Source organism: Helobdella robusta (genome assembly GCF_000326865.2).
Source record: "Helobdella robusta unplaced genomic scaffold HELROscaffold_29, whole genome shotgun sequence".
In the NCBI taxonomy this organism is placed as follows: domain Eukaryota; kingdom Metazoa; phylum Annelida; class Clitellata; order Rhynchobdellida; family Glossiphoniidae; genus Helobdella; species Helobdella robusta.
The window spans coordinates 980215-995632 of record NW_008704475.1 but is presented as its reverse complement, the minus strand read 5'-3'; the positions used below and the strand labels follow the sequence as shown (position 1 = coordinate 995632).

General features: G+C 31.1%; 2 protein-coding genes across 2 annotated transcripts in view; one reads left to right on the top strand and one right to left on the bottom strand.

Moving 5' to 3' along the window:
* HELRODRAFT_81148 (hypothetical protein) overlaps nucleotides 1-2938 on the top strand; it is a gene marked incomplete at both ends in the record, with an annotated part of 41264 nt that extends 38326 nt beyond the window's left edge. The window contains one exon of the mRNA XM_009020800.1: nucleotides 2856-2938. Within this exon, the coding sequence (XP_009019048.1) occupies nucleotides 2856-2938 (83 nt within the window). The remainder of the gene's footprint in view (nucleotides 1-2855) is intronic.
* Nucleotides 2939-7795: 4857 nt separating this feature from the next.
* Nucleotides 7796-14541, bottom strand: HELRODRAFT_134616 (hypothetical protein; the record flags this gene model as incomplete). Its single annotated transcript, XM_009020799.1, has 4 exons — nucleotides 7796-7837; nucleotides 7898-8033; nucleotides 9407-9518; nucleotides 14334-14541. Coding segments are annotated over 4 exons (498 nt in total), but the record flags the coding sequence as incomplete, so codon positions are not given.
* Between the last annotated feature and the right edge of the window lie 877 nt (nucleotides 14542-15418).

Genomic DNA, 15418 nt, shown 5'->3' with positions numbered 1-15418 from the left:
GACTTTGACTGGTAAGTGGAAGTAACCTGAAAGGCATCCTCTGCTGCTAATTTACATGCCTTTTCAAAATCAATGAGGATTCTCTGTGGAGACAGGTTTGTGAGAAGCTGTTTTAGAATATCAAACATCCTTCTATATGCCTCTTGATTTTTTCGCAGCAAAAGGAGGTAAAGGCAAGGTGGATATGAATTTCCAATCTCGGTATGCCATGTGTACAACTGGTAAAACATATTGGACACCTTGTCAAAAGTACCATCACCGAATATTGCGTCCTTGCTGAGCTCCATAAGCAGTTCTCTATCTCCAATCATCAAAATTCTTTCTGGGTCATCCTCGCCAGAATCATGAAGTATCATGTCTGGTATTGGAAACTCGGCTGTGGTAGGATTGGGAGTGTGAGTGCCCACTTCGACTCTGCACGGTGTTCGTCTAATAGAAGTTTGCTTTGGCATGTGTGCAAGAACCTCTGTACTCAAATTCATTTCTGATAGGACAGTTCCTATTGCATTCTTTGGGTTGGAACCAATTCCACTCATTGCATCCTTCATTTTACTAAGGGCAATATAGACTTTGGCTTTTTGGGGACATGATGCATGAGAGTGGCATCATTAAGGATCTCGACATTTCTCACCCTCATGGATGCATGGCACTTTTCAGCAGCATGTTGTCTGCATCTCCATCTGTAGGGGTCAGTTTTTACTTTGTGCTCAATATATTCAAACTCAAAGTAGCTGATAACCGGCCTATTTTTTTGAGTTTTTAGATACTCCATTTCAGAATAAGATTCTAAAAAAGAGTAAATCAACAAGATAGCAAATGGGAATGAAAATTTTGATGAAAAATAAAAGGTACTTACTAGTACGCAATGTTGTTCGGTAAGGAATTGTTATGTAACGTAACGAATACTACTCACTGATTACTTTTACTCGATTACCAAAAAGTACTCAATATTCATGAATACATTTTTATAAATAAATCGATTACTTTTTCGAATCTGAGTACATTTATAAAGATGTACATAAAAATGAGTTTTGACACGTCTTGGCCAAACCACGCATTTATCTAATATTTTATTTTTGAGAGAAAAAAGATGAAAACTACCATTTTCACTCTTCTATTTTGAAGCTGGCATTTTTTTTCTTTTCTAATAAATTGCTTGACTTTCTAGTTTTGTGTGTGGTTTTGGTTTCGTAGATAGATCACGTGCAAAGAGGGCAGGATTCGAAATTGTAACCAATTACTTTTAAAAAATGTTCGGATTACTCGATTACCAAAAAGTAATCGGATTGAACATCACTAGTTAGGAAGAGTATGTAACGAAGTATTGTAACGAAGAACTCGCCAAGTACTTTTTACTGATTACCCAATTGTCCATTACCCAATTGTCTCGTTACCCAATTGTCTCGTTACCAAATTGTCTCGTTACCAAATTGTCTCGTTACCCAATTGTCCATTACCCAATTGTCAATTACCTAATTGTCCTAGAACCGATTGAAACGATAAAATTGAAGACGACGGCGGAAGCAGTTAGAGATTTTAAAGTACCAAGGCTCGTACGGCAGAGCTCCATCAAAAATGTGCCGAAACAAGACTTCCATCTTCAAAGGACGTTCTAGTTCCCGGTATAAATAACAATTCATCAGGTAAAGACATAAGAGACGACCTATAATATGTTGGTAAATCTAACAGACCTAGAAGCGGGCTTTAAATAATCAGGACTACTAAAACATTTTTACCACATTTTAAAATATGATTTGTTTTCTAACGGGAAGTCAGACTTCAGTCGTTCAGAAATGTGATCAAACTTCCTTAGTCTGTAAGCAGAATTTTGAATTTACAGAATAGATTGAACCACTTTCAGAATGACTGAGTAAATTACATTTACAACGGTCTAAACGTGTCAAAATGAAAGCCACAGTCAGTCGCCGAACCACATCATTAGTCAAATACCTTTAATTTTAAATACCTAAGATGAAAAACAGCAGATTTAATATAAATACCAAACAATTTAAAAGATAATTCATATCAAAAACCTTTAAATTTCTACCTACATCAGAGACACTGATGCTGTAAACTTTAACGCTCGTTACTACTAACAGCATTGTTGTAAACTTCAACGTTCGAATTCAATAATTTATATTTTCAACACCAGTATGTTAGCTTCCGAAGATCGTCAAGTTATCGTTATTCCATAGGTTCACAATTTCCTATAGATGAACACAACTGCTTCAAACTTGGTTGAACGTTTATTGAGGGCCAACAGTAATAGAAACACTAAACTAATTCAAGTTTTTAGCCTCGATGACAAATAGCGAAGATATCAAATATAACATGATAATAATAATTATGTAGCGTAATTCCATCATTCCGGCGGAATACAATATATTTAATGATTTTACAACAGACATTAAATCAGAAACACGCCTTAGGGTTTATTCATTCATTATATTAACTTAATTTAATATTGACAAAAAACCTCGCTTTTAAACGTTTGCACTCTGAAAATAGTCACGCCACATTTCAGCGTTGTGTTAACAATTATCAACTACCTCTGTTATTAGAATTAAATTTTGAAAACCATAAGAATTGCAGTAATTACAGACAATCGGTTTCAATTAATTTGAGTAATTTTTGGTATAATGTTTTGAATGAAGAGACATTCAGTTCCAATTGAAGTTTTGAATGAATAGTCATCCAGTTCCAATTAATCTGAAAAATTTGTGATTTAATAAAGTTTCGCTTTTTACACTTTATTGCAAAATAAAGATATATTTGAAAATTCTTAACAATTTTTTAGTTTATACTCAACTGATAATTGTTTGAATTTCAATTATTTTCTATTTATATTTAATCAGGTGTGGGGACGAGAAATTATTATCGAAAAATCGGTTATGAATTGGAAGGGCCTTACATGACCAAATTATTATCTTTTTCATAATCTCTCGTTGGTGAACATTCAACAATTATAATAAATTAGTTTTGGCTAAGTTGTCCTAGAGAAATATTGGTCAATAAACTTCGATATATTATAGGTTTATATTTATTATATTATATAATTATATAATACATCTTGTATATTATATAATATATAAGATATATTTAATATAATTTATACATACATACATATATAAATATCTAATATATATACAAGAACTTTTTTTATAGAATAATAAAATACAAAAAAACTGTTTTTCACGGTTTTGCGTTAATCAATCGTTCTGTGCTTTACGTTCTTATGTTGCGTAGTGATGTTACTTAATTATGTTTAAATGTGGTCGAAACACTTGGGTTTATGGGTGGTTTTGTCACCGTTAATCTGAAAAATTTGTGATTTAATAAAATTTCGCTTTTTACACTTTATTGCAAAATAACCTTTTAATAAATGAACAACAAACAAAAAATGGCAATTGTTAGGTCAGTAAATTATGGCAGTGGCCAAGATATATAGTTAAATATTGATACGAATTTTGTCGAATTTTCACCTTGTGTGTAAATGTTCAGTTTTGCTAAGTTTAAGCGTTGTTTTGTTTAAGCGTGTTTGGTGGATTGTAAATTTTTGAATTATCTAAAACACTTTTTTTTAGTTTTTTGAAATTTTGCCATTGTTTTATTAACTTTTTTGTTTTGATAAAATTTTCTATATTGGTGTACTTTTTTGTAAGTTTTAAAAATTATTTTAATTAACCTATCCTATTATTAACCTGAGAGCCAGTTTTTTAAATATTTTCAATGGATTAACTTCTTATCTGACAATGAAGAAATTAAATGGACACATATGTTGAAAATATTTATTATAATATTTCAATTCTTAAATTTATTTTTGAAGTTCGATCGTAACACAATAAGGCTGCAATGACATTGGCAAAAACTGTTAATGTTGCTGACAATTAGTAAAGTAGTAGAACAGTTTTTAGAGTTTGAGGAATGTGACCAGTTTGCAACTTTGCATCCTATGAGGAGTGACTCAATCCTGCAATCGCCAGCTAAAGAAAATGAATTGAAATCTTTCCTTGAAGTGATGAAGTGGAAAAAAAGGCTTCGGGTCAGGGTGTTTGCTAAAAAGATGTATTCTAATCTTGCTGACAAAAATTTTCCGTAACAGCGATCTTTTTAAGTGGTAAAAACATGAATATAAAATTGAAATATTTGAATGAACAAAATGCAAGACCTATTTTTCTTAAGCCAAAATGGCCCTTTAGAATTTTGGAAAAATGTTTGTTTTTTACCATCTAAATGCTGTTCAATATCAAATTTTCCTTTGTTCATAACACTTCCGATAAATTATTTTGGTTAATTATCTTCATAAATTTATTTTTAAGTTTTTCATTGAAAAAACATTTTCTCTTTGGCATTTTAAAAAAGTTAATATAAACAAAAAATATTAAAATTGTTCTCGTTAAATTTGGACTAAAATAAGCTAGCTTTATCAAAAAGCAAACATGCAACAAATAATGAATAAAATTAAAATTATAGAATTTTTTCCAAAATCTCTATAGAAACAAACTCGGGGTTTACTCACGTTTGCCACTTCTGCAAAAAAAGCGCTGTACAATTTCATAGTACAATTTTAATTTTTAGATTACTGACATTTTTCAGAATAAATTTTTACAAATGAAAACACTTAATTTAAAAATTAATAAGATTATATATTCATTCTGGATAACATTAAAAAAAGGACAAAAGAGAACATTTGCAAAAAAAGAAAGAGTAAAAAAATTCAATGTAAAAAAGGACATTTCCTCTTTTTAAGAGATGTTATGTTAACAAATACGCAATAAAATTTTATACTTTTCATAAAAAAATAATGCAACAGGGTTAAAATATATAATTTCACAATATAACCTAACTTAACGTATCTTAACAAGGCATAACGAAGATTTTCATCGTGATCCAAGAAGACTGATTTCCTGACAGGACCACTGTGGGATTTCAAAATCATATTTTTGCTAAGTGTGCATTGATATTATTAGTTGTTACTGCGCATATTATTTCATCAATTTATGTTATCATAGATAAACAATCAAAAAATATACAATACATGATTATGTACACAATTTATTTATATATCGAAAATGAAGGATCGAAAATTAATGAGGAAACAAAAAGCCTTCAAACAATATGTGCTCATGATTGTACCCTGTAAAATTGTTGAAATAGGTACAGTTCATGCGCAATTCTGTCTCTTTCTTCAAAAAACTCGTTTCGACTGAATTCCCACTCCAAACCGTGTAAAATTTCATTGCTGTAACCAACACGGTAAACTTCAGGCGTACGAATCAATTCTAACTTATTTGATGTTTAGTAGCTCCTGGAGGTACGTTCAGTTGTTGCTTTGATCCTCCAGCATTTTTTTTATCATCATGGTCTTGTCGTGTCTGATGATTATTTCCATCTTGTAATGGTAATTTTTAACGATGCTTTTGAAGGGATATAGTAGTACTTTTGTCAGATGGCTTGTCATTACTGATCTGTGTTTCTTCACCAGATTGCTTCTTTTCCTTAGCATACGCATGATTCCACGCAGGTCAAAACGCAAAGCGAGGATCTCTGCGTTTGAACGCAGTAACCGTACGTAAAGTAAAGTATACAAAGTTTTATTCTTCCCATCATAGCAATTTCAAATACTTTATCTTTTTATAAAATTTTCGTTATCTTACATTTATAAAAACAAAAGTTAATAAGTATACAATTAAATAAAAAATGAAAGTATAGAATTCAATTTACTCGAAAACTACTACTACCACCATTTTGATACTTAGACTTCTATTGCTTCTTTCACTACTGTTTTTGATGTTTCAGTTAGTACTAGTACAACCGTCACTGTTACTACTGCTGCAGCAACCACCACTACTATGATATATAATAAATAATATACTATAAATAATATACTAACACTAATATATAATAAATATATATTAGTGTTAGCTGCCGCATTATTTGTTGTTGATATTAATTTTGTTTTTCATTGTTCATAACAAAGAAAACTATTTCTGACAAAACCATTTTCAATATTTTTTTTTTGTAGAAAATATATTTACTACGACAACGATAATGTACAACAATAATGTACACACCATGGAATTATATAATTCAATGGTACACACTTATATACGATGTAAAATTAAGGCGATGGAAGAACATAAAATTAAGATAACGCGTTAAAAATATCATAAGTAACAGAAATTTTTATTTAAATAAAAGTTTCAAAAAGTTAATAATTAAAAGCAATATTAGTGGAAAATCAGACGGTATATTATCATCCTGTTGTTGTGGTAGCTGTTGAAGTATTATTAGTTGCTTTAGTTGTGCTCGTTGTCGTAATAATCAGCGGTTAGGTTCAAGGAGCGGTTGTTGATCTAATAGTGATATTTCTTGCGTTTGTACTGGTTAGGGTAATTGTTGCTGTAGTTGTAGAATTATTGTTAGTGTTGTTGATCAAACTGTAATTGTTGCTGTAATTGTTGTAGCAGTTGTTGTGGCTGTAGAAGTTGCTGCCGTTGTTGATCCGTTGTTCATAAAGTTACTGCTCCTGCGACTTAAACTATTGTTATTTCCAGATGCATTGTTTACTTCCGCGCACCCTTGTAGTTTCCTTTCCTTTACCCATCTGTATTGAAACCAGTAGCGAACCTGATTGATATCCAGATTTCCTATCTCTTTGACTCGTTTTAAAAAAATTGTTCTTAGCAAACTCATTTTCTAATTTTTTTTATCTGCCCCGGACTGTGTGCGGTTCTGTGGTGTTCTTTTGTTCTTCTCCTTCCATTCTTAGGATCTGAATTTTTTGCCGTTTGTATCGGTTGCCGGATAAAAGATGTCTGTGGACTTGGCTGTTGTAGCAGTGTTAGTTGTGACTGTTGTGATGGTTGCTGCAGTAGCAGTCGTTGTTGTGGTGATGGTTGTGGTAGAAACCTTGACAAACCAAAAACTATGATCACCGGTGGTACCGCTGAGCCTGTGGTTTCTGGTCATTGGCCACGTTCGGTGTGTGGGGCTGGAGTTGGAAGCAACTCGTTCAAATGCCTATAATGTCAGCAGTACAGAGAATTACCGGCTCACCGAGGAAAGTGACTGATTTCGTATGCCCCGCCTGCATCAATCCACGACAACGGAGTCCAGATAATGATGCGATTACCGGAACCGAAACTGTTACTTCATTTCATTATTTTGGAGATATTCTGGATTGTACTAGAACAGCTGACGCCGCCGTTCGTGGACGCATACGTGCGGCTGATGGCACCTTCTTGCCTCGGTGCTGATGCGGCGTAGCATTCCCCTACCGCTGCGCTCAGAACTATACAGCACAGCTATACGTTCTGTTCTAATGTATGGTGCAGAGACGTGACCGATGACAACAAAACTCGAACAGCAGCTTCACCAAACTGACATGAAGATAATTCACGTTAAAACATCCCCCTCTGGCCCCATGATTTTAAAAAGTACCGTTCTTCTAAAAAGCATTCCATTTTTTAAGCTCCGAGTAGTTATTATAACAAATCGACAATATTTTAAAATATTTTTTTAAACACTAAATATTTTATGATTGATCAAGTTTAAAAATTGTTGTTTGAAAGATCTTGTTAATGTTTTATTGCGAACTTATATTCGCGTATTAAAAGTAATTCCAAATTTAATAAACTTCGTTATTTTAATGTCAATGAGAATACAACATGACGATTTGCAAACAATAGTAAAACAAAAAAGCCGATTGAACTGCTAGTATCTTTTACTGCCGAAAAAATGATTGATTATTTGAATCCAGAGATGTGTTGCCGCTAGCAATAACATTGACAGGTGAATTCAACATCATTAAACTTTCTTGAACCTCACGAACAATCTAAAAAAAGTTTAAACTTAATGAGCTATTGAATTAATAGTTTTAATTTAAAGTAAGTACCTTGACCCGATTTATCATAATGGCTAAATCATTAGGATCAATTGAAGTCGTTGAAAACCAGACTGGACTTTCCGGAACACAAGAGGGTTCAGGCAACAAATAAAACAAGTCGTTTCTATGCTTTATTGATTCTGGGCTATAAAATTAACATTTTATGCAAGTTATGGTAAATGACATTAATAAGAAAAAAGTAGAAAAGTGTACCTGAAGTTAAATAAAAATATTTCAAAGTTTAGAATAATATGAATAAATGATTTAGAAATTATAAAATTTAGTAGATTTAACAATTCTTTCAAATTTGGGCCACTTGTTGGACTAAAAACCTTCTGGTTTGCCACCATGTTATGACTTGGGAGTGAAACAAGTCGTACATTTCACTTTCCGCTAAACTGACAACAATCTTGAAACTTTTTGAATACAAGACTATTATCGATTAAAATAAAAGACTATTAGTAGCACCTTCTAGCATTGCTCAAAAGTAAAATAGTTATACAATTTATATAAGCACGTACTCGTACATGCACGAGGATTACTCGAGTTTACTTAGCAGACTTATACTCGAAATTTTGGCAAGGTTGTACTTCATTCAGTTCAGCGGTGGATTTGTGAGCGTTTTTATGTATTAAAAACTAGTGAAAGTGGTTGTTTTAACGAAAAAATTGACACCACTAAAAATGTTGCCATTGAAAAATTATTCGAATCAACTTTTCCAATCAAAATTCAAATTCCCCCCAGTCGTCAACTAATTTCTGAAATTTTTTTTAGAGTTCTTCCACTGACAATTTTTTGAAAATCCACACCGGCCGTCTAATATTTTAAAAATCTTGACGCCCCGTCAAAGTTGTATCTAGACAACTTTGTTAAATAAATAAACAGAAACAACCTTCACTGCTTCCGTTTATTTATAAAAGGTCATTAGAATAATGATGTAATGATAATTTCTGTAATGATGCATAATTAAAAAAAATTTTTAAGTTGCAAATGAGTAAAACAATTCTTCGGCTTTCAAAATTGAATTCAGAAAGAAATGAAATTTTACAAAAATAATTAATTTAAAGTGTAATGTTACTTGCATATTTAATTTTACTCAAAATTAAAACATTTAAAAAACGGGGTTTTAATATTTATAAACATGTCCAAAAATGCAAATTTTCACTGGGTCAACAAAAGGGGCGATCAAAGCAGAAATTACAAAAAATAATAATTGTTGAAAAATTTTATTTTGTTCATTTATTATGCCGAATTTAGAATAATCTAGATCAAACCATTTTTCCAACATGTTGTTAATTTTTATTGTTTTTCAATAAACTGTTGCGAATTAATACCAATACCTTGAGACCAGCATTTACTGAGCAAGGGTTTATAATTGATTTTATAGTCGAAACAACCATTTAAGACATCTTAATAAAACAATCCATTGTCAACCAAAGTTTATAGACTCAATTTGAAACTTGATCACAGAATCTTAGAATAAATAAGAAAAAATGTTGTGAATTAATAAAACCTAACCATTTTGAAAGATAGAATTCATACAATTTAACAGGACATCTCAAGGGGTTTTCAATATTTTCTAACTGTTCATATGGTAAATTAGGATCAATTTTGCTCTTTTTTTCAACAGCTGTTAAAACAAAAATATTTTAAATATATAAATATTTATTTCTAGGACATTTATAGTAATATTTTCATTCATATACGTGGTCAACATCAGAAAATAGCGTGATATTATTATTAATAGCTCCATTAACATAAACGCAAGTGAAAAGGTGTTATAATTGGTTGATAAATTAAAGAAATTAAATATAGAAAAACACTGCAAAACGTTGTATGACGCCGCCTCGAAATTCTATTCTATTCTGATAAAACATCATTTTTGAAAAAAAGATTCTACATGTGTATAAGGCTCACCCCAAACTTCATGTCATCCTCAAGTAGAAACGAGCGCACTACACGTAAAAATTAATTAACTCATAAATGTTGAAATAGTAATAATAACAATGTCATTTTATATAGCGCCTGAGGCCCATTACCATTATTACAACAAACACACGGTGCATAAATGCACGTGAATCAACCAATCACACACTTTTTGCATGTGACAGGCGTGGATCTTTTTTTGCATTTGAACCTGGACACTGCATCAACAACGCCAGGCACCTTAGCCATTACATCATCCCGCCGCTGAAATTTGTCTATAACAAGCAGACACATTTCAACAACAACAGAAGAGAGGATAAGGCTAAAATTTTCAACAAAATTATGACAATATGTATTATCATGATTTATAGAAAACTTTTTTAAAAAGACATAGAACGTGAAAAGGTGTTATAATTGGTTGATAAATTAAAGAAATTAAATATAGAAAAACACTGCAAAACGTTGTATGACGCCGCCTCGAAATTCTATTCTATTCTGATAAAACATCATTTTTGAAAAAAAGATTCTACATGTGTATAAGGCTCACCCCAAACTTCATGTCATCCTCAAGTAGAAACGAGCGCACTACACGTAAAAATTAATTAACTCATAAATGTTGAAATAGTAATAATAACAATGTCATTTTATATAGCGCCTGAGGCCCATTACCATTATTACAACAAACACACGGTGCATAAATGCACGTGAATCAACCAATCACACACTTTTTGCATGTGACAGGCGTGGATCTTTTTTTGCATTTGAACCTGGACACTGCATCAACAACGCCAGGCACCTTAGCCATTACATCATCCCGCCGCTGAAATTTGTCTATAACAAGCAGACACATTTCAACAACAACAGAAGAGAGGATAAGGCTAAAATTTTCAACAAAATTATGACAATATGTATTATCATGATTTATAGAAAACTTTTTTAAAAAGACATAGAACGTAAAATCGGTTGTGAAAACGATTTGGTCTGATTAATTTTCGACGCCACTGCGTCAGAGAATGTATCTTATAACACAACGTACGCTTGTCATAGTGTTTAAACAACGTTTAAATGAGCAAATTGAAAATTATCGGATAAGAAAAAAAATCGGTTAAAATAATTTATTGGTCATGGAATTTAACCGAAAACTGTTGTTTACAAATTTTTATTTAAGATTTTGCTAATTTTTAAATGAAATGGCACTAGTTGAAGTTAGAGAAGTTCATTTCAAAAAGCTTATATATTTAAAATCGTGATATCTTAAATAACAAATAAGCTCATTCACAAAAAATTTACTTGTCGCTTTCATCGTGAATGTTTAAAATTTATTCGCCAGAGCATTTTTATATTTTAGTTAATAGTCAGTTAATTAAATTAATTAACTTACAACCATTCGTTAATTAGCTGACTAGCCAGTCAGTTTAATCAATTTATGTATGTATGTATATATCAATTTTATATTTCCACATATTAAATGATACTTAATCTATATACAATTTATTTCAAGAATTTACCTACTTTTGTCTGACTGAATGGTTACTAATCACATTTCAGATCCCGTTTATCCTTATTTTTTTTTCTTTTATATTTTGATCTTATTAACTTATGATTGTTTTTAATCTATTTATATTTATTCGTGCATAAATTTTGTCTTTCGGTTTCTCTTATAACTTGATCTTCAATATTTTTTACAATTTTTCAATACAATTACTCCTGCAACTTTTTTATAGTTTATTTTATTCTTAATTTTCTTGGTTTTGTTATAATTTATTTGCTTTTTAATCACACTGTGATTGACATTGAATTCAATTTATTGTTTCCTTTTCAAACGTTTAATTTATTACCTCTTTTCCGTTTTTATATATTAACATTGCTATTACTATTCGATACTGTGACTGATTTTCTCTTTTTTACAATTATTCAGGTCAAATATTTTTTCATTTCATTTCATTTCTTGTTCTTTAATTTCCTTATATATGTATATAATGGTTTAGGGACTATTTATATGCAATGCTTACATATATATTGGGGAGTGTGTGTATGCGTGTGTTTGGGTGAGTGGGTGTGTGTATGGGAGTATGTGTGTCTATAAATGTAAGTATGTATAGTATATGTATGGGTGTGTATGTATGCATATATTAATTAGTTTCAAACATTATAAACTTTACATATTTTACATATATTAATTGGCTTTTATATGTATGCATATATTAATTGGTTTTAACATTATAAATATTTATAAGTGGGTCAGAAGTGGGTGCATAAGAGATGTAGTGGTGTGAGGGGGGCACTGAAAAAAGTGGAAGGCACGTTCAAATGTAAGAAGTGTGTTCATGGTGTGATTAATAGGACGGACTCAAGGACGGAGTTGAGTGGTGGTATTGAAAGAGTGGAAAGCTTTGATTATTTAGGTATTAACCTGAACGCGGATGGAGGATGTTTGAACGCTGTTACGACTAGGGTTCGTGTGGGATGGATGAAATTTAGGGAACTTGGTGGGGTATTGTGTGGAAAGAAATGGTCAGTGAAAATATAAGGGAGGGTATATTAAGCTTGTGTGAGAGCAGCGATGGTATATGGTGGTGAAACTTGGGTGTTGAGGAGAGAGGAGGAAAGTGTACTGCAGAGGGCTGAAAGAGCTATGGTGAGGATGATGTGAGGGGTTAAAGTGAAAAATAGGAGGAGTAGTACAGAGCTGATGTCGAGGATGGGACTGAATGAGGACATTGTGACATTGATAAAGAGATCGAGATTGCGGTGGTATGGACATGTGTTGAGAAGGGATGAAAGGGTCGGGATTAGGCGAGTGTTGGAGTTCGAGGTTGAAGGAGTGATAGGAAGAGGTCGTCCGCGACTGGGATGGAGAGAGCAGGTGGAGAAGGACAAAGTGAAAGCGGGGTTGCGTGATACTGGGGCGAGTGACAGATGTGAATGGCGTCGAGGGGTATTTCGGTTTCATCAAAGGTAGCCAAACGGCAACCCCCGATCTCGGGGAAAATGTCGTCTAAACGTGTGTTGTTTGTTTAACATTATAAATATTTCATACTTTATATATGTATTTTTTAAAAATTGATTCTTTAAAAGTTTAAAAAAAAGAAAAAAAATTATTTAATTTACATTTATTTAATCGAACTATAAATTTATGGATTACTTTTTTTAATGCTTGGAATTCCGCTTAGTTAAGATTTACTCTTTTGGAATGCCCCATTATGTAACAAATTTATTGTTTGTTCATAATAAACGAGAATAATTATATTAATTAGGTTAATTAACAAATGGTTGTAGGTTAACAGCCTTTATTTAACTGACCAACTAGTTAGCCGACTAAATAATGCCAATTAATTAGTTAATCATTAGAATGTACTTTTAGAAGGTAATTTAAGTTCTAATAGCGTATTAAAGCTGTCACAGTTTAAAAGCTCGTAGTTGGATCTAGGGTCTGGGCGGACTGCAGGCAGTGATCTATCTACTGCCGGTGTGCGTGTGAAGCTCTTCTCCCAGTGCAAATATGAATTTCAAATTTAAGATATAAAATAGATATGTATTATTTTCTACGGTATTGAAATGAAATATACGTATATTTAAAAATATACTATTTTCCTTAAAAATATACATGTACAATGTACATGATATTCATTATCATTAGAATGCACTTTTTCTAATAAATAACAATTCATTAGAAAAAGTACAATCACAATATAAATACTTCAACTAAATTTATCATGAATTTCAATAAGTTTTATTAGTAAATAAAATTCTATAAGTAACAAAATTTTACATATGATCTATATTATTGATGTTCAAACTGGACAGCCACACCCAACGTTAAACTATTACTTATTGTTCTACAGATTTATAAGATTTTGTTATCTGAAACATTGAAACAATTTTAATTAATTATACAAAGCAATAAGGATCAAAAAGTTAAACATTTTCTTACACTTTTAGTGAAACTTGTGTATAAGAATGACAGAAAGAAAGTTAGTGTGGCAAGCTAAGTACAAAACTACTGTTTGGCGAACGTTTTTCTCTTTCTTTAACAACGATGAGGTGATACTATAAGCAATAAAATCAGGCTTTAAAGCACAGTTACAATTTTTTAGTTTTTCAAGCTATTCAAGCAGATTAAATAAAATGAAGCAATCTATAAATTTACGTAATAATTTTCCATTGAGGTGTGCTGCATTATATTTCTTATTTAATAACATAAATGCATTTTGATAGTCTTTTGTTGGTAATAAAATTCAAATCATAATATTTAACTGAAAAACCATGATGCCCAAAAATGCAAATTCAAAGCCTCGATTTTAACCAGAAGAGAAATAGAGAAAATGTATTTAAACTAGAATCTATAAACAGATTACATGTAACTTAAAAAAAATTAAACGTGTGATATACTTGTTAATTTGTTATTTTAATAGCATTGAATACGTAATAAAAGAATGCAAGAATCTAAATTTCGATCAGAATAGCGAAAATATGATTTAATTTAACTAGAAAGTAAAGTAACCTGCTTGAAACGTACTGATTGGATTATATTTTAGATAGACAGTTCTAGCAGGCTTTCCATCAGTGGACACAGCATTTTTTTTCCATTGCTTCATGACATTTGAGAATGATAATCCAAGATGAGCATCAACAGTTGTTAACAAGAAATTTTTGGTATTCAAATAAACAAGAGTATCAATAAGTGAATAAGGTGAATGAGATCCAAGGTATCTGGATTCCCACAAGTGCTCTTCAGTAATTCGACAAATCATCAAACCTTAAAAGGTTAAAAATTTCAGCAATATCATTATCATTATTCACTAAATAGAGTATATATCTAAATGGAGCATATTATAAGGCAACACCAAATTTATAGTTAAGAGTGAAATAAATAACAATAACAAAATAATTTTTAAATTAAAAAAAATACAATACTTGTATAAAATGCATTGAAAATTTTTTCAAGTCTTTCATGAAGGGGTTTCAGCGTATTACTTGCTACATTTCATTCCAATTTAAAATAAAATAGGCAAGATAAACTTTATGCCAGGTTTATGTTTACATAATTTTAGGAATAAGCTGATATTTCAAATTGCTTTTTTTCATCTGTGAAGTGGTGTATAATTTTAAGTTTTGTAATTTGTTCTTTTGCAAATTTAAAATGAAATATAGTGAGCGCTTTGAAACCCCTTCATGAGTGACCCAAAATTTCGTTTTCATTTTTCATTTTAGAAGAAGGGTCTTTTAAACTATTTAAGTGTTATTTTCATATATTTGTTTTCAAAATGCTGCGTTAATACTTTATTTAAATATTTAATTTATTATAAATTTTAAAAAAATTTTTAATTTCATTATTTTGTTCAATACAAAATAAAATTTGAAATCCCGTGGCTTTTTGTTATTTAGATATTTCGAATATCGAGATTTTTAATTTTATCACCATAATTTCATTTCTTTTTATCCTACACTTGCTAGTTGCAAATGATTAAAAAAACATGTCAAACTTTAAAAGTTGCAACTGCACATAATAAAAAAAGATAAAACGACTTTGTCGCAAACATGCCTTGCCTACGTACACTTAATATCGTTACAATTGAATAGGTTATGTGCCCGGCAGCCAAA